Here is a 23,986-nt window from a genome sequence, read left to right as displayed (position 1 = left end):
AGGTTTTATGAGCAGAAGCATAAATCTTACAAACCAAAAAGTTATGTTGCTCAGTTGAATTTTATTAAATTTTAAACATAAAAGTGTGTGTCAATTATTATACAACCCCTATGTTTAATATTTTGTGGAATAACCCTTGTTTGCAATTACAGCTAATAATCGTCTTTTATAAGACCTGATCAGGCCGGCACAGGTCTGTGAAGTTATCTTGGCCCACTCCTCCATGCAGATCTTCTCCAAGTTATCTAGGTTCTTTGGGTGTCTCATGTGGACTTTATTCTTGAGCTCCTTCCACAAGTTTTCAATTGGGTTAAGGTCAGGAGACTGACTAGGCCACTCCAACACCTTGACTTTTTCCCTCTTGAACCAGGCCTTGGTTTTCTTGGCTGTGTGATTTGGGTCGTTGTCTTGTTGGAAGATGAAATTACGACCCATCTTAAGATCCTTGATGGAGGAGCGGAGGTTCTTGGCCAAAATCTCCAGGTAGGCCGTGCTATCCATCTTCCCATGGATGCGGACCAGATGGCCAGGCCCCTTGGCTGAGAAACAGCCCCACAGCATGATGCTGCCACCACCATGCTTGACTGTAGGGATGGTATTCTTGGGGTCGTATGCAGCGCCATCCAGTCTCCAAACGTCACGTGTGTGGTTGGCACCAAAGATCTCGATCTTGGTCTCATCAGACCATAGAACCTTGAACCAGTCTGTCTCAGACTCCTCCAAGTGATCATGAGCAAACTGTAGACGAGCCTTGACATGACGCTTTGAAAGTAAAGGTACCATACATGCTCGTCTGGAATGGAGACCATTGCGGTGGAGTACGTTACTTATGGTATTGACTGAAACCAATGTCCCCACTGCCATGAGATCTTCCCGGTGCTCCTTCCTTGTTGTCCTTGGGTTAGCCTTGACTCTTCGGACAAGCCTGGCCTCGGCACGGGAGGACACTTTCAAAGGCTGTCCAGGCCGTGGAAGGCTAACAGTAGTTCCATAAGCCTTCCACTTACGGATGATGCTTCCAACAGTGGAGACAGGTAGGCCCAACTCCTTGGAAAGGGTTTTGTACCCCTTGCCAGCCTTGTGACCCTCCACGATCTTGTCTCTGATGGCCTTGGAATGCTCCTTTGTCTTTCCCATGTTGACCATATCTGAGTGCTGTTCACAAGTTTGGGGAGGGTCTTAAATAGTCAGAAAAGGCTGGCAAAAGAGATCTTTAATCCACACATGTGAAGCTCATTATTCTTGGTGCCTGAACTACTTCTTAATACTTTAGGGGGACCAAACAGAATTCTTGTGGTTTGAGGGGTTGAATAATAAATGACACTCTGAATTAACTTTTAACGTTTTTAAAAAAAAAAAAAAATTGCTGCAGTGCATTTCCCACTTCCAGGCTAATCTACAGTACAAATGTCACAATGCCAAGTTAATTCCGCATGTGTCAACCAGCTAAATCTGCAGGGGGTTGAATACTACTTGTAGGCACTGTGTGTATGTATGTGTGTATGTATATATATATATATATATATATATATATATATATATATATATATATATATATATATATATATATATATATATATATAAAAAATATATATATATAATGTGCCCCTAATGTGTAATCATACCACATCTCTCCTGGGCAGGGGAGGAAGCAAAAGAGTATACAGACATTACAGCAGGGGATCACAGCTGATTCTTCTTGTGAGGCAAAACATTTCACTGTCTGTTTTTAATCAATATTTTACCTCTAAGAATCAGCTGTGATCCTGTGCTGTCCTATCTGTATACTTTTTTTTTTTTTTTTTTTTCTCCCTCGCCTGCCCAGGAGCTGTGGTATGATCAGACCATGTTCCTGTACGGTCAGACATGGCCATTACACAGTACACAGCAGGGGCACATTTATAAGATTATCTCAGCACAGGAACATTTTGTTTACACAAATCCAATTGTATACCTTATTATTCAAAGATCTGTTGATTAAAATTCACTTTGTTCGTGGGAAAACTCCTTTTAAAGGCCCTCGTCACACATAACGAGATCGCTAGAGAGATCGTTAGTACGTCACGGTTTTGGGATCGTTGGAGAGTTCTTTTCGTGATCGCTGGGGAGCTGTCAAACATGCAGAACTTCCCAGCAATCTAACTAACTATCTCGGCGGTCGTTGGGACGCTTTCACACAGCAGCTATTTCAACGATCCACACCTTGATAGGGACTGTACTGTGTCACAAAGGCGTACATAAAATTACTTTTCCGTGCCCCCTCATCTCCGATTGGTGGACGCTACTGCGTTCTGATTGGGCGGCCTTAGTTTAACACAAGACCGCCCACCAGACGGGATCGCTACTGCGTCTCCGGTCAGATGGGAACACTGGTGTGTGCATTGTTCCTGTACAGATGTATGGATGTCCATATATTTATATGAATATATATTTAGAGATGTAAATGGCCATTTATGTGTATGCATATCTGTATGTTTGAGAGTATGTATGTGTATATATAGTTATCTGTATACGTGTGTGTGTGTGTATATTTATGTACTTAAAAATATGGATGAATCTGTTTACATACGAGTACACGAATGTATATGCGTGTATGTATCTGTATACGCATGTGTATACATATGTATATATATGGACTGCTTACTGCGGTGACTACTGCTACTACTGGAAGAATGAGAAACAAAGCTTTTGCATAGTAGAACACACAGTTTATTAGACACGTCAGTAGTGTAGAAACATGAGTAGTGGCCCACTATAGGTTCTGATGCTGCCAAGGAACAGCACCAGGACCGTTAAAATACTGGCAGTAGTTGTCACGGCAGGTCTTTGCATCATGGGTGTTTCCGCCATGTCCCACTGGTTGAAGGCCTGCAATTGCAGGATCATTTGCACGCCATTCACCGAGCTCCACTTCCCCATTGGCTCGGTCCACAGAGTCCACGAAGCCAGGCGGACAGTACGTAATTGCATCACGTCGACGAAGAAAGTTGTGAAGCGTGCAACAGGCCAAAACAACAGAATCTATTGATTTAAGCTTCATGTTAATTGGCGTGTGAAAAACTCAGAAGCGGTTGGCCAGGACAGCGTGTCAGGAAACGTGCTGTGTGGGTGTTTGTGCACGAGACCCCTAAAATATCTGCCCATGCAAAAGCATATAGATACAGATAGAAGCCAAGCCCTCCCTCCCTGAAGAGCAATAATAGCAGATAATTGGTAGATGTCCTATAAATGAATTAAAAATGGAAACTCATTTGAGACCCCAAACAATACCTACCTCGCTAAAGATGTCTGATTTCTTCAAAGTGGAGTCACAGCCGGAGAACGCTGGTAGGATCCGAAAAACAAGGACGCAGTAGCGACCACCAATCGGGGACGAGGGGCACGGAAAAGTCCAATTTATGCACGCCTACGTGTCTCAGTTCTGAATCGCTAACGAGGTCGTTGATAAGGTGTCAAATATAGCGATGCACACTGCCCAGCGGGAGCGCAACGACCCAGGAATGGTCCAGGAAGCTTTGTAACGATCAGCGATCTCACAGCAGGGGCCTGATCGTTGCTACCTGTCAGACATAACGAGATCACTAGCGATCTCGTTCTGTGTGACAGGGCCTTAAGTTCTGTAAACACAATGCTGCATACAAAGAGATTCTGCCTTTGTATTCTGTAGGTTTCCTTTTCCTGGGGGCAGATCCTTTTTTTTCTGCAGTGTTTTCATGGTTCAGGAAAATCAAATTACCGGTAATAATTATCATTTTTATACTGTTAGATGAAATGACGGACAGCCCTAATCTCTGCACTTGCTGTATAGTTTAGAGCAGAGCTGAGTGTAATTACGAACACCTCCAGCTATCATCTCTCAGCAGTCAGTGTAGGGGCAGGGGAATACAATTGAGCTGACTGTGCCGTGAGAAGAGCGCTTCAGAGCTGCTTGTAATCACTCAGCTTTACTGTACTCCCTTTCCAAGGACTGCCGTGACATGAAAGCTATTAGAGATGTCTAATCACACTCAGGTTTGCGGTTCTCTACCCAGCAGCTGCAGAGATCAAGTCTGAGAGCAAAGCTGTCTATCATTACAAGTCTATCTCGCTGAAGAAAGCTTATTCTTCTGACCTTCTGGGGGAGGGGGTGTTTTTTTTTTTTTTCTTCCCCTGCATGACGCCTGCTGATATGATTGGTTAACGTCATTAAGGAGGAAATGTAGACACTCCCAGAGACAAATCTCTGACAACTCCTCATTGGCCTTATCATAAATTATAGCCTAAACTTTTCAGGCACCACCACAATGGAGATGAGACATAAAAAATTAAAGCAAGATGAGTAATATTTACTAGTATTATTTTATTTTCTTTTTCAAGGAAACAAAACTCCATATGAACATGCCCTAAGGCTGATTTTTACTTTTTTAGATACTGACTCCTTTTAGACTCTTATTTTACCTTTTAAATGCCACTTGTGATAGCTTGCATGATATATTTTACCTGTCTACTTCCTTGTACTGAGATGCCTGCAGGCAGGGCAGTGTTGGGCATAATGTGTAATGTAGACATCACTGTTGGGTTCTGGAGTGTTTTTCATACAATGTCTGATCGTTCATAAGTTATATGAACCATCTGTACTTTTACCCCTGTGGGTGGCCTTTTCCCTGTGTTTTTTTTATAGTTATTATAAACTTTACTTGTTCTCATATATGTTTGTATTAAGCTGCTATAGTATGTTCAGACACATTTACAGCAAGTTAAATGTATATTTGGGAATGTTAAATCCTATAGGAAATGCAAGTGATGCAGTTTATGTACTTTGGGATCATTGTTTAACTCGAGCGATGCAATAGGTTTTCATTGCAACGTGTCTTCAGTATGGTTTGTTTAATTTTATCTAACAATTACTTTCATGTTAGTTTTAAAACACATTAGTGTATGTATATATGTATGTACTATCAGTTTGGAGATAATGATATGCTCGTGCTCCGGGGCAGCCTGTGGGGTGGTCTCTATTTGGTGCTCTGCTTACATATTCATCTGCCTGCGTCCTATTTTACATAATGCATCTATTAGTGCGTGGCTAGGTAAAATAGGAGGCAGGTCAGTGAACGATGAGTGAGTTGTCATAAGAGCATACAGATAAATATGTAAGCAGAGCACCAGATAGAGCGCCCCCCACAGGCCGACCCGGAGCACGAGCATATCATTACCTCCAAACTGAAAGTAAAGATCACACAGGAACCCCAGGACTAGAGATGAGCGGTGTTCGACTAGAACTGTTCGCCAGTCTCAAATTCGAGCTGTTTTGGGCGGTGTTCGAGTTGTTCGACGAACCCGAACGATTTGCAAAAAATTCGGCTGTTCGAGGTTATGTTCGATAACTGTTCGTGCACCAAAAGCGTGTCCTGCATGTCTGGCGCTATTTAGAGCACCAATCATGCAGGGATTGTCTGCCACTCACTGTAATGCCACAGCCATGGTGGTTGTGGCATTACAGTGATTGCCCAAATCGATGGGAACAGTGCCAACAGTGAAACATGAAAAGCCGGCAATTCAGCAGCGGCATACACCTGTACCCGACAATTTAGAACCGAAAGAATAGAGCTTCACACATATATTAGATAGATATAAACATGTCAGCCACATATATACGAAGTACAGTGAAAGTGCTGCTTACTGTACTTGTCATTTAGCGTAAAGGATTTATCAAAAAAAATATTAGTGTTTTCATGCACCGTCTCTTTAAAAAAGCCGGCCGGCAATTCAGCAGCGGTACCCGACAATTTATAACAGACAGAATAGAGCATCATACATAGATTAGATAGATAGAAACATGTCAGCCACATATATACGAAGTACAGTGATAGTGTTGCTTACTGTACTTGTCATTTAGCGTAAAGGATTTATCAAAAAAAATATTAGTGTTTTCATGCACCGTCTCTTTAAAAAAGCCGGCCGGCAATTCAGCAGCGGTACCCGACAATTTATAACAGACAGAATAGAGCTTCACACATAGATTAGATAGATAGAAACATGTCAGTCACATATATATGAAGTACAGTGATAGTGTTGGTTACTGTACTTGTCATTTAGTATTAAAATAAAGGATTTATTATTAAAAAAATTGGCGTGGGGTTCCCCTTAATTTTAGGCTCTAGCGGAGGTTAAGCAGACGGCTGGGGCAGATGTTTGAAGCCTGGGAAGGGTGTAATACCCACGGAGCTTCCCAGGCTACTAATATCAGCCCCCAGCTGAATACATAGCCTTTACTAGCTATTAAAATGGGGGACCCCCCAAAAAAAATGACGTGGGGTCCCCCCTAATTTAATAGCTAGCAAAGGCTAAGCAGACAGCTGGAGGCTGATATTAATAGCCCAGGAAGGGAGCCATGAATATTGGCCCCCTCCCAGGCTAGAAACACCAGCCGTCAGCCGCCCCAGAAATGGCGCATTCATAGGATGCGCCAATTCTGGCACTTAGCCTCGCTCTTCCACGCTGCCCTGGTGCGGTGGCAGGGGGTAATAGGGTTGGGGTTGATGTCAGCTTATAATGCCAGCTGACATCAAGCCCAGGTTAGTAATGGAGAGGCGTCTATAAGACACCCCCATTACTAACCCCATAGTCAAAGTTAAAAAAAACACAAACACCCAGAATAAAGTCCTTTAATTGAAATAAAGACACAATCCTTTATTGTTCTAAATTAAACCATACTTACCATCACGCCCATTCCAGCTGAAGCCAACGATCTCCTGCAATAAAAGAAAAATAATAAAGCAACCTCATCCTTACCTTTCCATGGTTCCCACGACAGCTTCAGCTCTGCTACATCGAGATGACAGGCTGCACCGCAGCAGAACGCTGCCATCCAGCCTCTCATCCCGCAGACACTGAGAAGCGCAGGCTTGCTTGCGCTGCTCAGCGTCTCTCTGTGACGACATCCAGATGAGCCGAGTTCATGTCCAATGAACTCGGCTCACCTCATGCACGTCACTGACAGCGTGGGAAAATTCTCAAGCTGAAGCGGTGAGTGCAGGAGAATTCTCCCACGCTGTCAGTGACGTGCATAAGGTGAGCTCATGTCCAATGAACTCAGCTCACCTCCTGCACGTCACTGACAGCGTGGGAGAATTCTCCTGCACTCAGCGCTTCAGCGTGAGAATTCTCCCGCTGAAGCGCTGAGTGCAGGAGAATTTTCCCACGCTGTCAGTGACGTGCATAAGGTGAGCTCATGTCCAATGAACTCAGCTCACCTCCTGCACGTCACTGACAGCGTGGGAGAATTCTCCTGCACTCAGCGCTTCAGTGTGAGAATTCTCCCACGCTGAAGCGCTGAGTGCAGGAGAATTTTCCCACGCTGTCAGTGACGTGCATGAGGTGAGCCGAGTTCATTGGACATTAACTCGGCTCATCTGGATGCCCTCACAGAGAGACACTGTGGAGCGCAAGCAAGCCTGCGCTTCTCAGTGTCTGCGGGATGACAGGCTGGATGGCAGCGTTCTGCTGCGGTCCAGCCTGTCATCTCGATGTAGCAGAGCTGAAGCTGTCATGGGAACCATGGAAAGGTAAGGATGATGTTGCTTTATTATTTTTCTTTTATTTCAGGAGATCGTTGGCTTCAGCTGGAATGGGCGTGATGGTAAGTATGGTTTAATTTAGAACAATAAAGAATTGTGTGTTTATTTCAATTAAAGGACTTTTTTCTGGGTGTTGTGTTTTTTTTAAATACTTTACTAGAAATTCATGGTGGTCATGTCTAATATTGGCGTGACCCCATGAATTTCGGGCTTAGGGCCAGCTGATAATGCCAAGCTGGCCCTAACCCCTTTATTACCCAGTGAGCCACCGCATCAGGGCCCTGGATGAGTTGGGTACAGCGCCAGAAGATGGCGCTTCTATGAACGCGCCATTTTCCGGGGTGGCTGCGGACTGCAATTTGCAGCGGGGGTGGCCCAGAAAGCTTGGGCCTCCCTGCGCTGCGGATTCCAGCCCCCAGCTGCCTAGTTGTACCTGGCTGGACACAAAAACAGGGCGAAGCCCCACGTCAATTTTTTTTTAATTATTTCATGAATTTCCTGAAATAATTAAAAAAAATTGAAGTGGGGCTTCGCCCTATATTTGTGTCCAGCCAGGTACAGCAGGCAGGAACGGGCTGCCCCCATGCACCAGCTGCCTATTTGTACCTGGCCGGACACAACAATATAGGGAAGGCCTTTTTTTCTTAATTATTTCATGAATTTCATGAAATAATTAAAAAAAAAGTACGTGGGGCTTCGCCCTATTTTTGTGTCCAGCCAGGTACAGCTAGGCAGCTGGGGGCTGGAATCTGCAGCGCAGGGAGGCCCAAGCTTTCTGGGCCCCCCCCCGCTACAAATTGCAGTCCGCAGCCACCCCGGAAAATGGCGCGTTCATAGAAGCGCCATCTTCTGGCGCTGTACCCAACTCATCCAGGGCCCTGGTGCGGTGGCTCACTGGGTAATAAAGGGGTTAGGGCCAGCTTGGTATTATCAGCTGGCCCCAAGCCCAAAATTCATGGGGTCACGCCAGTATTAGACATGACCGCCATGAATTTCTAGTAAAGTATTTAAAAAAAACACAACACCCAGAATAAAGTCCTTTAATTGAAATAAAGACACAATTCTTTATTGTTCTAAATTAAACCATACTTACCATCACACCCATTCCAGCTGAAGCCAACGATCTCCTGCAATAAAAGAAAAATAATAAACCAACCTCATCCTTACCTTTCCATGGTTCCCACGACAGCTTCAGCTCTGCTACATCGAGATGACTGGCTGGACCGCAGCAGAACGCTGCCATCCAGTCTGTCATCCCGCAGACACTGAGAAGCGCAGGCATGCTTGCGCTCCTCACTGTCTCGCTGTGACGGCATCCAGATGAGCCGAGGTCATGTCCAATGAACTCTGCTCACCTCATGCACGTCACTGACAGCGTGGGAAAATTCTCACGCTGAAGTGCTGAGTGCAGGAGAATTCTCCCACGCTGTCAGTGATGTGCATGAGGTGAGCTCATGTCCAATGAACTCAGCTCACCTCCTGCACGTCACTGACAGCGTGGGAAAATTCTCCTGCAATCAGCGCTTCAGCGTGAGAATTTTCCCACGCTGTCAGTGACGTGCATGAGGTGAGCCGAGTTCATTGGACATGAACTCGGCTCATCTGGATGTCGTCACAGAGAGACGCTGAGCAGCGCAAGCAAGCCTGCGCTTCTCAGTGTCTGCGGGATGACAGGCTGGATGGCAGCGTTCTGCTGCGGTCCAGCCTGTCATCTCGATGTAGCAGAGCTGAAGCTGTCGTGGGAACCATGGAAAGGTAAGGATGAGGTTGCTTTATTATTTTTCTTTTATTGCAGGAGATCGTTGGCTTCAGCTGGAATGGGCGTGATGGTAAGTATGGTTTAATTTAGAACAATAAAGGATTGTGTCTTTATTTCAATTAAAGGACTTTATTCTGGGTGTTTGTGTTTTTTTTAACTTTGACTATGGGGTTAGTAATGGGGGTGTCTTATAGACGCCTCTCCATTACTAACCTGGGCTTGATGTCAGCTGGCATTATAAGCTGACATCAACCCCAACCCTATTACCCCCTGCCACCGCACCAGGGCAGCGTGGAAGAGCGAGGCTAAGTGCCAGAATTGGCGCATCCTATGAATGCGCCATTTCTGGGGCGGCTGACGGCTGGTGTTTCTAGCCTGGGAGGGGGCCAATATTCATGGCTCCCTTCCTGGGCTATTAATATCAGCCCCCAGCTGTCTGCCTAGCCTTTGCTAGCTATTAAATTAGGGGGGACCCCACGTCATTTTTTTTGGGGGGTCCCCCATTTTAATAGCTAGTAAAGGCTAGGTATTCAGCTGGGGGCTGATATTAGTAGCCTGGGAAGCTCCGTGGGTATTACCCCCTTCCCAGGCTTCAAACATCTGCCCCAGCCGTCTGCTTAACCTCCGCTAGAGCCTAAAATTAAGGGGAACCCCACGCCAATTTTTTTAATAATAAATCCTTTATTTTAATAGTAAATGACAAGTACAGTAACCAACACTATCACTGTACTTCATATATATGTGACTGACATGTTTCTATCTATCTAATCTATGTGTGAAGCTCTATTCTTTCTGTTCTAAATTGTCGGGTACAGATGCTGAATTGCCGGCCGGCTTTTTTAAAGAGATGGTGCATGAAAACACTATTATTTTTTTAAATAAATCCTTTACACTAAATGACAAGTGCAGTAACCAACACTGTCACTGTGCTTCTTATATGTGTGACTGACATGTTTCTGTATATCTAATCTATGTGTGATGCTCTATTCCTTCTTGTCTAAATTGTCGGGTACCGGTGTATGCCGCTGCTGAATTTGCCGGCCGGCTTTTTTAAAGAGAGTGTCTTCTGAGCAGTTTGTCAGCTTTTGGACACCTTTGCAGGTGTTTTCTATGTGTTTCTATGTGTTTTTGTTTGCCTGCCATTGGTTTTAACGGTGTTCGACGGTGTTCTAAGGTGTTCGACGAATAGTTCGACGAACAGTTCCTCGAACATCCCGGTGTTCGACGAACCGAACCGAACCCGAACACTACGGGGGTGGCTCAACACTACCCAGGATAGATCATCAACCAAGGTATCATTTTAATCCGTGTAATGTCACCCACCTGACAGTGTATGTAGTTAACTGAGCACAATCCTGCTGACAGGTGCGCTTTAAGTCATTTTTGAGGCAGATAAACCATTAGTAACAACTGCCTTGTCTTATCTGAGTAATGGGAAAGTGTCTTCACTGAATACAGATTTTACCTCAGAAATGAGAATTTTGATAATGAATGCTCACTTCTGAAAAGCAGATTTCTCTGATAATATATACAACAAAGTTGTTTATTTTCATGTGTAAGACCAATTTATGAAATTAAAATGAAAGTGACTGTTACTCTTTAACTATCAGGACGAGTATGGGATATGTACTACCAATGTTTTTATATTCAGAGTATTGCCTGCACTGGATACAACTATAGGAAACTTCCAGAAGTATTTGGTCTGTGCTATTATATACTTTTATAACCCAGCTGATGCAGTGTAGGCACATTTTATACTCCCTTATCAGACTGAGGATTTTCCATTTAGCAGGGTATTGGCTAGACAACCTGTATGGGAGTTGTTGATATGGTGATTTGTTGGCTTTTTCTTTCCTAAAACTTGTCACCTAAGAAATAGTTTAGAAGAATATGTAAAAGCCTAGCGCCCTTGTGCTGCATATTCAGGGCCTCTGATTATTAATCCCCTTTTGTTGCTATTCATAGAGGCAAGGGGGAATCCAAGGTGAAGCTGAAAAGGTCTCAGAGTTTTGGAGTCGCCAGTGCCAGCAGCATTAAACAGATCCTCCTGGAATGGTGCCGTTCTAAAACCATTGGCTACAAGGTAGGATGTCTACTCCTGTGTAATCCAGCTGATTGCCTGTGTTTTATATGCAGTAGTGAAATAGGAACGAACTCTGACATAAAAATTATTACTTCTGGTTTATTTTCTATTCTGCCATTTAGCTCCGCTAAAATACTACTATTACTGGAAGATGGTTTAGCTACATGGCTTATTTCATAGAAGTCAAAGATTAACTCTGTAAACTCTATGATAATAGGACTTTCAAAGGATTTTTATAAAAAGGAACCGTACTTTCAACAAACTTTGCATAAATCAATAGTACAGCTAAAGCTGAGAAGGAAGCAGATAAAAAAATATTGTGCAGAGCTCTGTGACAAATGTTGTCTCGCATCAGAGCTTGATTCAGCTTAAGACAGCTCAGCTCTGCTGTATAATGTCCTCCATGTTGATGCAGCTTGTCTCTCTGAGCTAATAAGTGAATGAAGAGCAGGCCTTCCCCTCTGTGCGGAGCTGCCTATGGGAGAAATCACTGCAGCTCATATTTTTCCCCCCTCTTTCCCCCACCAACCAGCAAACCAGTGGATTGCAAATCACAGGTAGAGCCTGCAAAAGGAAAATTGGTAAGAATGCAGGATACAAGTCACATAATGGTCAAAACATTTTTGTTATTCCTCATGTACACAAACAGCACAACTTATTCTGAAAAGTTACTTGAAAGCACAGTTACACTTTTTAAAGAAATGGCCATTTGTGAATTAAAATTTTGTTTTTAAAATTTTACTTGCTCTCCCGGGGTCCAGTGCTAAGTCTCCACCACTGCTTCCGGTTTTTGTTATTGTCCGCAGCTCTGGCATGACATGACGTCAACAGTGCTGCAGCCAATCAGTGAGCTCAAAGGCTCGGGCAGAGCGGCTGAGCTCACTTATTGTCTTCAGTGCTGTCAACATTATGTCAACGCTGGAAACAATAACAGACACCAGGAGCAATGGCAAAGACTCAGTGCTGGACCCAGGACTGAAAGTAAAGCCCAGTTAGCTTTTTTTTAAAAAAAATATGCTCTAACCAGGGTTTTTTCCCTGTTTTCTGAAACTAGAAAACCCATTTAATTTCACAAGGTGCTTGGAGTCCTAGCTCGTATAATTGGAAACACTTTTTATCGTACTTAGCAATCATTTATTTTATAATTATTGAATTTTTGAAAAACTTTTTTAGTTGCGATTCAGCTATGCGCATGTGTAGCACCCTGAGGATTCGGCTGCTACAGGGGTATTACACCTCAAGCCAGAGGTGTGGTATTCCACTCCCGGGTAAGGATGGAGTGTGGAACTGAGCTCAGTAGGCTGCATGCACTACATACATCCCATTTCCGGGGGACAGACCAATGGTACTCCCACTAGAGAAATGTGCAGGTACGACAGTGTCTGTCCCTGGCTGGAGTGGGAGGGGGGTGGAACATCCCAGTAGTGTAGGGGCAGATAGGGGGAGCAGTCTGGGTAATGCTAGGAGCTCATTGGGTGCTGGTCACCTGAGCTCACACATAGAGGGAGTATATAAGGTGGGAACCATCTTAGAACAGGGTCTTTTGTAGAGGTTTGGTCAGTCTGTCAGAGTTGAGTCAGAGAAGCAGAGCAGCTCAGCCAGCTCCAAGGCCAAGAGAGAGAGAGGAGAAAGAAGGACCCAGAGGGGGAGAAGAGGGAACTCCAAGAACCCAAAATTAGACCAGAGGGTGAAGAGTTGGCACAAGGGTACCGGATCCCAAGCTGGTGGAGGGCCCTAATCCTTAGCCAGAGACCGGAGGTCGTGGGCAGGATCTGCCACGACCACCCACTAAATCCACCCGGAAGGCACACCAAGAATAGGGTCAGGGAACCCAGAGACAAGGGTTTACCAACAAGAGGCCCGAGGGAGCCGGACTTAGGTGGATCCCTGGTGGGGAAGGCCAGAGAGAAGGACAAGTCAGAAAGGGAGCTCAGGACCACGCTCCAGAATCACCTGGGGGTTGGCCGAGTCCAGGACCTGGTGGACGCAGCACGGCTCGGGTGGTCACTCAAGGCCGGAGTGACCAACACAAAAGCAGTAAGTAAAACCCTGAACTGCACAGCCCGACTCGGAGTCTTATTACCACTCTCACTGCACCACCACAACCACCATCCTCTGCAACTGACCCCCTGAGGCTATACCCCTCCCGTTGGGGGTTATACTACCTGAGCTGCACACACACCACCAGCCTCAGCGGACCCTGCTGCAGCGGCGGCCGTACTGACCGCAAATCAACGGGTGGCGTAGTCGACATTAAAGAACATCCAGCAACATCTGTAGGACTGCCACACACTGAGCTTGACACCCTGGGCACGGACCGGGTCACCGCCACTCGGAGACTACAACCCCCATCTGATCCGGCTCCGGGTATCCCCCAAACAACACTGGCCCAGGGGGCGCGTCACATGATGATAGCTATAAAGACAGACTGACAACTGTTAGTGGTTATCAGTTTTGTGTTTGACTTCTGGACACAGTAATGTACAGAACTGTGCAACAAGGATGTAAAAACTGCAAAAGTGTGATATACAAGATTGCACGCATGAAAATATGTAGATAACGAGTGCATCTAGAAATTAATATTTATAGTTACTGAAGTTGAGGTTGGCCTTGTCAGTGAATTCAGAATGGTGTTAGTGTTTATATATACGACAGCACAAAGTGTTCTGCCAATGACTGAAGTTTTGTAAAGGCCTTTTAAAAGCCTTACTAAATAATACAGTCGAGATCTTTGAAGCAGTCTGAACTCTTTGGGACACATATTGGGTACAAAGAGATTGTTCATAGTCTTGGTTATGAAAAGTTGTTCAGTAACCTCTGCCCAATTAGAAGAAACCCCGTCCCCTTTTTGTGACCTTGTCCTTGTCTAAATATGAGTCCAATCTTTGATGGTAGATTGCTAAATTATACTATTACGTATTATATGCTACTATCCTAAGTTGTTTTTTATGTTTTCTTATTCTGTAACTTTATATTGAAAATTCAATAAAAATTCAGTTCTATAAAAAAAGGGGGTTTGTGTCAAAAGGTGAAATGCAAAAACATAGGCTACATGTAAGAATTATTCTGCTCCTAACAAGCGGTGACTATATAGAAGTCCATCAGTGCTCCATTTATTATCTGCTTCTTAAGGACCAATACAACTTTATGGGGACAGAATAATTTATGGGATCGTTTTGTCCCCATTCAGCATTGTCAGCAGAACTGCTTACATGAGGCAATGTGCTGCCAACAATGATATTGTAATCGCTCACATGAATGATCTAATCCGCTCACCAATAAGCATTTTGCTAGTATGTTGGCTCGTGGGTGGCATGCTTACATGGGCCAGTGATTGCAGACCAGCCTTCTTATGAAACTTTGCTTACCGATAGCAATTCTGGGAAGATCTTAGTTGGGACATTAGTGCTTTGACCTCCATGGAAAGTTGATTTAACAAAAAAAAAAATATGGCACTGACATAATACACAGACAATACTCTCCTTCAAGCCCAGTGCACTGTAGACTCACAATATATATAATTACATTTTCGATCATAATCTTTTTATTGAAATTGTGTCTGAAATAGTAGTTTGCTTTGTCTTTTAGAACATTGATCTGCAAAACTTTTCATCCAGCTGGAATGATGGCATGGCTTTCTGTGCTCTGGTCCACTCTTTCTTCCCAGAAGCTTTTGACTACGATGCTCTGGTGCCTTCAAATCACAAGCACAACTTTGAACAAGCCTTTTCTACAGCTGAGTGAGTACTACTCCTCCAGTGGATATAAAAAGTCTTAACAGCCCTGTTAAAATTACAGGTTGTTCTCATAAATTAATAATAATAATCATACCAAGAAGAATCTTTTCAGATCTTTTTCCACATTTTAATGTTGTCTATAATTTATTTGTACAATTCAATTGAAAAAGAAACTGAATTTTTTTCAGGTGGAAAAACAAAAATAAACAACTAAAATAATTTGTTTGTGTAAATATGAACACCCTCAAACTAATACTATGATGTCATAAATTCAAAGGGTACTTCAATATTCATTCTATTTGGGTAGGAGTCTATCAGCTTGGCACATCTAGAACTGGCAATCTTTGCCCACTCTTCCTTGCAGTAGCACTCCAAATCTGTCAGATTGCGAGGGCATCTCCTGGGTGCAACACTTTCTTCAGGTCAACCCTCATATTTTTTATTAGATTCAGCTCTGAGCTCTGGCTGGGCCATTCCCAAACTTTGATCCTCTGGTGAAGCCATCCTTTTGCTGATTTGCAGGTATGTTTAGGGTCATTATTGTGCTGAAAGGTGAAATTCCTCTTCAGCTTTTTAGCAGAGGCCTAATGGTTTTAATACAAAATTGACTGATATTTGGGACTGTTCATAATTCCCTTAACTTTGACTAAAGCCCCAGTTTCAGATGCCAAAAAACAGCCCAAAGCATAATGCTGCCTCCACATAGCTTCACTGTGTGTGTGTTGGTTTTCTGCCAAACATAACATAACTTATGGAATTATAGCTAAAAAATGCCAACCTTGGCCTCTTCAGACTATACCATGTTTTCGAACATGAATTTGGCAGATGTGATGTAGGCTTTGGCAAAACATAGCCAGGCCTGGGTGTTTTTCGTTGTAAGAAAAGACTTCAATTTTGCCTCCCAAGTCCACAGACCAAACATATGAAGGGCATGGGAGATTTTTGTCATGTGTAGTATGCAAGCAGTACTTATCAGAAATTCCTGCAGCTCCTTTAATGTTGCAGTAGGCCTCTTGGCAACCTCCCAGACCAATTTTCTTGTTTTGTCAACAATTTTTGAGGATTGTTCAGTTGAAGATCATATCATTTTTGTGCCAAAGTGAAGCCACTTCTTGTTGACTGTATTCAGTGTTCCCTGGTATATTTAAGGCTTTGGGAAAAAAAATTCTACCTTTCTCCTGACTGATGGATTTCAACAATAAGATACCTTTGCTGTCTTGTAAGCTGTTTTCAGACCATAACTTTTGCTGTAAAATGCAACTACGAAAATGTAAGGAAACTCCTACTAGAACAGCTAAACATTTATATGGGGTTAATCAGAGTCACTGTAAATGATAAGAGGGTGTTCACACTTATGCAGCCATATTTTAATTTTGTTTTTATTTACCTATCAAAATGATTTCAGTTTGTTTCTCAATGGATTTATACAGATTATGGGTGAAGGTGGAAAAAGTTCTGAAATTATTTTTCTTGGTATGCTTTTTTACATGACAAACTGGCATTTTTATGTAACTTTCAGTCTTGGCAGTGGAGGATGGGATGGACTTTCTTGCGCCTTAGGCCATAAGTTAGTATTTGCACATAGATAAAACAGTATATATTCCTCTGGTAAGTGGTGGTTTTTATATTGTGTTTTGACTTTTGAGTATCACAAAAGTTACAGTTTTATACAGAAAACTAAGATATTATTGCAGGCTTTTCCAAGTAAAAAGTTGGGGGAGCTACGGGATAATATTTTATCTAAGCCTGACTAGAAAGCGCACATCTGCTCTGCCACCTCGGTTCACAAAGGACAGAGCAGAATTAGACCCAGTGACTTTGCTGAATATCTTTGTTGTCTCGTGCTTTGATTAAAAATTGGGCTTGAAGATTTGGTCATGATACAAGTGTTTAAATTTCCTTGTATAAATGGAATATCATTCTCATGGTGGGAAATATTGTGAATTTGCATTTGACATTAATGACGGAGTATGGTTAGATAACAAGGAAAGGTTTCTGTGGCACACTTTTGAGACAGTGCTCCATATTCACAAAGTGAAGGAATCAACTTGGTGTAGAAAAGCCTTAGTTACTTACCGGTAACGGGATTTTTCGGAGCCCATGACAGCACCACGTGAGAGAGAGGATCCGCCCATCAAGGACAGGAAACCTACAGGTTAAAAAGGGCGGCCCTCTCTTTCCGCCTCAGTTTAGTTAACAGAGCATGAGAGTACCGCCAAGGTTAGTTATAACAAAACATAATCACATTAAGTACATTACTTTTCATCAATTTCCCACAAGGGTGCACAAAAAGAAATCAAATCTACAGGAGTGCACAACACCAGTGAAGGGAGGGAATATACGGGTGCTGTCATGGGCTCCGAAAAATCCCGTTACCGGTAAGTAACTAAGGCTTTATTCGGTCGTCCATGACAGCACCACGTGAGAGAATTACAGAGACGAAGGAAATTAGGGAGGGACCACAGCTTGAAGCACCCTTCTCCCGAAAGGGAGATCTGCAGAGCCACCCAGATCCAATCTATAGTGCCTATAGAAAGTAGATGGAGAAGACCAAATGGCAGCCTTACAAATCTCCTCAATGGAAAGCCCTGTCTTCTCCGCCCAGGAGGTTGACACCGCTCTGGTAGAATGCGCCCTCAATCCCTCCGGTATCTCTTTATCCCCTGAAGAGTATGCGAGGGAAATGGCCTTCTTGATCCATCTAGCGATTGTAGCCTTTGAGGCCTTACAACCCTTCCTAGCCCCCTGATAGCAAATAAATAGGGACTTATCCTTTCTAAAGCCATGTGATACTTCTAAGTACCTTAGTACGCACCTCCTAACGTCTAAAGTGTGAAGTCTCTCCTCTTTTTGATTTTTGGGCGGAAAGCAAAAAGTTGGGAGAACTATTTCCTGGGTTCTATGGAATTGAGTGGCCACTTTAGGAAGAAAGGCTGGATCAGGTTTTAATATAATCCTATCGTCCAGAATTTGCGTGAATGGAGGGCATATTGAAAGGGCCTGTAGGTCACTGACTCTCATGGCTGAAGTTAGGGCTACTAACAGGACCGTCTTTAGGAAAATAATTTTGGGGGAGACTAAATCTAGTGGCTCAAAAGGAGGACTGGTCAAGGCATCTAAGACATAATTCAAATCCCAGGGAGACATCTTTGCTTTGGTAATGGGTCTACACCTAAAGGAAGCTTTTATAAAACGGCCTATCCAATAGTTATCTGCAATATTGGAAGAAAATAAAGCTCCCAACGCTGACACCTGTACTTTCAAGGTACTGGTAGTGAGACCTAATTCTAAGCCTCGCTGCAGAAATTCCAGAATTTTCCCAATAGGGGGCCCCTCCTCCACCTTAACTTCTGCAAAGGACAGAAACTTCCTCCAGGTCCTGGCATAAATACGGGTGGTAACAGGTTTTCTGCTAGCCAGGAGAGTATTCACTACATTTGCGGGGAATCCTTTGTTGGTCAATAACACCCTCTCAAATTCCACGCCGTCAAATGTAGACTCTGGGTTGGAGGATGGGAAAGTGGCCCTTGAGTGAGGAGGTCCGGCATCTCCGGAAGACCCCAGGGATCTGATATGGACATCTTCCGGAGACAAGGGAACCATGGTCTTTTGGGCCAAAAGGGACATACGAGTATCACTCTGGCCCGGTCTGCCCTGATCTTTTTTATCACCGCTGGGAGCAGGATCATGGGAGGGAAGGCATATGCCAGAGGAAACCTCCAGGGAACCATAAAGGCGTCCACTGCCAGGGGTCCTTCTCTGGGGTCTAAGGAACAAAAATTTTCCACTTTCCGATTGGCTCTTGTTGCGAATAAGTCCACAGACGGAAGGCCCCACATCTCTACGATTCTGGAGAATATTTGTGTATTTAGGGACCACTCTCCTTCTTTTACAGAAGTACGGCTGAGGAAATCCGCTGTGATGTTTTCCTTGCCTTTTAGATGAGTAGCCGAAAGAGAGAGACAGTGATCTTCGGCTTTCAGCAGAAGTGCGTTCGCTACCCTCATCAAGTTTCTTGAGCGGGTTCCCCCTTGGTGGTTTATGTAAGCTACCGTGACTTGATTGTCCGAGAGTACACGGACATGCTGGTCCTGAAAATATATAAGGAACTCGTTGAACGCATGCTGCACCGCCAGAAGCTCCTTAACATTTGATGACAACTGTTGCTCACTGCTTGACCAGGTTCCCTGCACTAATTTCCCTTCAAAGTGAGCTCCCCAACCTGTAGCACTTGCATCAGTGGACAAGACTGCAGTTGGACTACATTCCCAGGGAACCCCTTTAGCAAGATTGTCTTGTCGTAACCACCAACGAAGGGACCATATGGCACGAGGACCTAGCATAAACTTACGGTCTAGATGCCCCTCTAAAGCTGCGTTATTGTACAACACATCCCACTGAAAGGCTCTTGAATGCAATTGTGACCAACGAACCGCAGGAAAAGTGGAGGTGAAGGTTCCCAATAGTGACATGGCCTTACGGAGTGACATAGAAGGTTTACGTATACATTGTTCTACCAACTCCCGGATTCTATCAATTTTCTCTTCTGGAAAACAACATAGCTGTTTCCTGGAATCTAATATGACCCCCAGATATTGTTGTGCCTTGAGTGGAGATAGTCTAGATTTTTCTAAATTTAGAAACCACCCCAAACTCTTTAAGACCGACATGGTCTCCTGCAGGTGGGTCTCGCATTGAACCAACGAATTCCCCACTATCAGGAGATCATCCAGGTAAGGGATAATTAGAATGTCCCTTTCTCTTATATGGGCCATAACTTCCGCCATTACTTTAGTAAAAACCCGTGGGGCTATAGCTAAACCGAAGGGGAGTGCAGTGTATTGGAAATGTTTAACCACCCCGTCTATTTCAATGGCCAGCCTCAAGTATTTCTGGTAATCACTATGAATTGGGATATGGTAATACGCATCTTTGAGATCGAGCACTACCATATAACAGTGGGGAAAAAGTAACTTTATTACGGATTTTAAAGACTCCATTTTAAAGGTGTGTATTTTAAGGAAATTATTCAGGGATTTCAGATTTATAATTGTCCTGAAACTTCCATCTGGTTTCGGAATCAAGAAGAGCGGGGAGTAATAATAATAATAATAGTTTATTTTTATAGCGCCAACATATTCCGCAGCACTTTACAAATTTTAGGGGGGACTTATACAGACAATACAGAATAAGCATATCTCATATCGAACGGAGTGAGGGCCCTGCTCGCAACTTACAGTCTATGAGGAAGTGGGGGAGACACAAAAGGTAAAAAGTACATATATTGTATAATGCAGCCTTGATATACTGAATAGGATAAATAATAATACATGGACTGGTCGCCAGCCAGTATGTGTGCAGTCCTGACAGAGGCTTTTATGTGCATGGTTGGTTTGAACCCGAAGTTGAAGAAGATTTTAATATGGGGGAAAGCTGGGATGGACAGAGTGTGTTTAGGTGATACGCCAGTCTAAAGAAATGTGTTTTTAGGGTTCGCTTGAAACTGTGGGTATTGGGAATTAATCGAACTGTCCTGGGTAGTGCATTCCAGAGAATTGGCGCAGCACGCGAGAAATCTTGGAGACGGGAGTGGGAAGTTCGGATTATGGAGGATTTTAGTTTCAAGTCATTTGCAGAACGGAGGGCACGTGTAGGGTGGTAGACTGAGACAAGGGAGGAGATGTAGGGGGGTACTGAAGCATGGAGCGCTTTGTGGGTAAGCGTGATAAGTTTAAAACGAACTCTATATTGGATGGGCAACCAATGCAATGACTGGCACAGGGAAGAGGCATCTGAGTAGCGGTTGGCGAGGAATATGATCCTGGCTGCTGCGTTCAGGACGGATTGGAGAGGGGAGAGTTTAGTAAGAGGGAGACCGATTAGTAGAGCGTTGCAATAGTCAAGACGAGAATGAATAAGAGCGACAGTAAGAGTTTTTGCCGAGTCAAAGGTGAGAAAAGTCCTGATTCTTGAGATGTTTTTGAGGTGTAGATGACATGAACGAGCGAGTGATTTGATGTGAGGAGTGAAAGAAAGATCTGAATCAAAAATGACCCCAAGACAGCGGGCTTGTAGCTGGGGAGTAATGGTTGAGCCACAAACGGAGATGGCAATATCGGGCACAGGTAGATTAATGGAGGGAGGAAAGACGAGTAGTTCAGTTTTTGACAGATTCAGTTTTAGGTAGAGGGAGGACATAATGTTAGACACAGCAGAAAGACAATCACTGGTCTTTTGTAGTAATGCAGGGGTGATGTCCGGAGCAGAGGTGTATAATTGGGTGTCATCAGCATAGAGATGGTACTGAAAACCGAATCTACTGATTGTTTGTCCAATAGGAGCGGTGTATAAGGAGAAAAGAAGGGGGCCTAGGACTGATCCTTGAGGAACCCCGACAGTAAGAGGAAGTAGGGAGGAGGAGGAGCCGGCAAAAGACACAGAGAAGGAGCGGTCAGAGAGATAAGAGGAGAACCAGGAGAGAACCGTGTCCTTGAGGCCAATAGTGCGGAGCATAGTGAGGAGGAGCTGGTGATCCACAGTGTCAAATGCTGCAGAGAGATCCAGGAGAATCAGCAGGGAGTAGTGACCATTAGATTTAGCTGTTAGTAGATCATTAGAGACTTTAGTGAGGGCAGTTTCAGTAGAATGTAAAGAGCGGAAACCAGATTGTAAAGGGTCAAGAAGAGAGTTGTCTGAGAGATAGCGGATTAGACGGGAGTGGACCAGGCGTTCCAGGAGTTTAGAGATAAAGGGAAGATTGGAAACAGGTCTGTAGTTGGCCGTGCAGTTCTGGTCGAGAGATGGTTTTTTAAGTAATGGTTGTATGCTGGCGTGTTTAAAAGAAGAGGGAAAGATACCAGATGAGAGGGAAAGGTTGAAAATTTTAGTTGGGTGAGAGGTGACAGCTGGAGCAAGGGACTGAAGGAGATGTGAGGGAATAGGGTCGCTGGTGCAGGTGGTAGGGCGAGAAGATGCAAGGAGCCTGATCACTTCATCTTCCGTGACTGGTTCGAAGTCAGAAAATGAGCAAGATACAATGTGGCGGGGGGGAGCATGCATAACATTTGGGGATTGGGAGAAAATTTCCTGTCGGATATGGTCAATTTTTTCTTTGAAATAGTTAGCCAGATCGTCAGCGCTGAGGTCGGTGGTCGGGGCCTGTGCTGTTTGATTGAGGAGAGAATGAAACGTGTCAAAGAGTCGTTTAGGATTATTGGAAAGTGAGATGATGAGGTTGTTAAAGTAGGTTTGTTTGGAGAGGTGAAGGGCAGAGTTATATGTTTTCAGCATAAATTTATAGTGGAGGAAATCTTCGGGCAGATTTGATTTTCTCCACAGCCGTTCAGCGCACCTGGAGTACCTCTGGAGAAGACGTGTTTGAGGCGTGTGCCAGGGTTGTCGCCGTCTATGCCGAATTGTTCTTTGTGTAGGAGGTGCGGCTTCATCCAGGGCGCATAGCATTATTTTGTTATAATGCTTCAATGCAGATTCGGGACATGAGAGGGAGGAGATTGGGGCCAATGATGATTGCAACCTTTTTATAAATTTCTGGGTGTTAATGGCGCGTAAATTTCTATAAGTGTGGACGGTGGGAGTGTCTTGAGTAGAGTCACAGTTCTTGACAGAGAATGAAAGAAGATTATGGTCAGAGAGTGGAAGGGGAGAGTTAGTAAAGTCATGTACTGAGCAAAGCCGGGAAAAGATCAGGTCCAATGTGTTCCCGTCCTCATGTGTAGGAGAATTAGCAAGCTGTGAAAGGCCGAAGGAGGAGGTTAATGATAAAAGATGCGTGGCAGATGGGGAAAGAGGATCGCCAATTGGGATGTTAAAGTCTCCCATGATTATCGTGGGGATGTCGCAGGATAGAAAATTTGTAAGCCAGGCAGCAAAGTGATCCAGGAATTGACGGGGGGGACCTGGGGGGCGATAGACAACCGCCACTCGCAGGGAGAAGGGCCGGTAGAGTCTGACTGTGTGGGCCTCAAAGGACGGGAAGATAAGGGAGGGTACAGGGGGGATAACCTGAAAAGTACATTTTGTTGAAAGAAGCAGACCAACACCTCCACCTGATCTGTTGTCAGGTCGCGGGGTATGAGAGAAATGTAGGCCACCATAGGAGAGAGCTGCAGCGGCGGTGGTGTCTGACTGCTGGATCCAGGTTTCAGTGAGAGCCAGAAGGTTGAGGGAATTAGAGAGGAAAAAGTCATGGATGTAAGAGAGTTTATTACAAGCTGAGCGTGCATTCCAAAGGGCACAGTTGAATGAGACAGAAGATATGCAGGGAATATTAATGAGATTAGCAGGGTTTCTGAATGTAACAGGGAAAGAGTTAGTGTTATTATTACTGGAGGGTCCTGGGTTGGGAGAAATATCACCTGCGACTAATAGAAGGAAGATACAGAGAGTGAGCAGATGATTGAGTGATTTGTGAGAGCGTTTCCTGCGTTGTATGGTGGGAATGAATGGATCTGCGTGGTATAACATTGTGAAGAGAGCATGACAACTGTAGAAACCAAGACCCTTTTCAGCTTCCGGAACCTCAATCAGGAGGTGCTTTCTTATTAGGGTTTGTACTTCCGAAACGAGGGCAGCCTGGCGTTCTGGGGAAGAACTGGAGGGAACAACCATGAACCTTTTGTGAGGCAATGCTTTAAATTGAAACTTAAGACCATACTTAATCAGGCTCAAAATCCAATTACTATGAGAAATCTGTTCCCAAGCTGGGACAAAAAATGACAATCTCCCTCCCACCTGGGCTGATTGTGTATCCCCTGGCTTCTGCTCAATTTTTGGAGACGGACCAAAGATTAGACCTCTACCTTTTCGACCTCTTTCATCAGACTTGTCTTGC

At 44.2% G+C, this 23,986-nt stretch overlaps 1 protein-coding gene across 3 annotated transcripts in view; it reads left to right on the top strand.

Moving 5' to 3' along the window:
- SMTNL2 (smoothelin like 2) overlaps positions 1–23,986 on the top strand; it is a 125,622-nt gene that overhangs the window by 82,029 nt on the left and 19,607 nt on the right. For all 3 annotated transcript variants that reach the window (XM_073667649.1, XM_073667640.1, XM_073667637.1), the window contains 2 exons: positions 11,281–11,398; positions 14,987–15,138. In XM_073667649.1, coding sequence (XP_073523750.1) covers positions 11,281–11,398; positions 14,987–15,138 — 270 coding nt within the window. The remainder of the gene's footprint in view (positions 1–11,280; positions 11,399–14,986; positions 15,139–23,986) is intronic.

This window comes from Phyllobates terribilis, unplaced genomic scaffold (assembly GCF_046119375.1).
Source record: "Phyllobates terribilis strain yellow unplaced genomic scaffold, ASM4611937v1 Scaffold_2__4_contigs__length_985480577, whole genome shotgun sequence".
NCBI classification, from domain to species: Eukaryota; Metazoa; Chordata; class Amphibia; order Anura; family Dendrobatidae; genus Phyllobates; species Phyllobates terribilis.
Note: the sequence above shows the minus strand (reverse complement) of the source record. Positions and strands in the feature narration are given on the sequence as shown.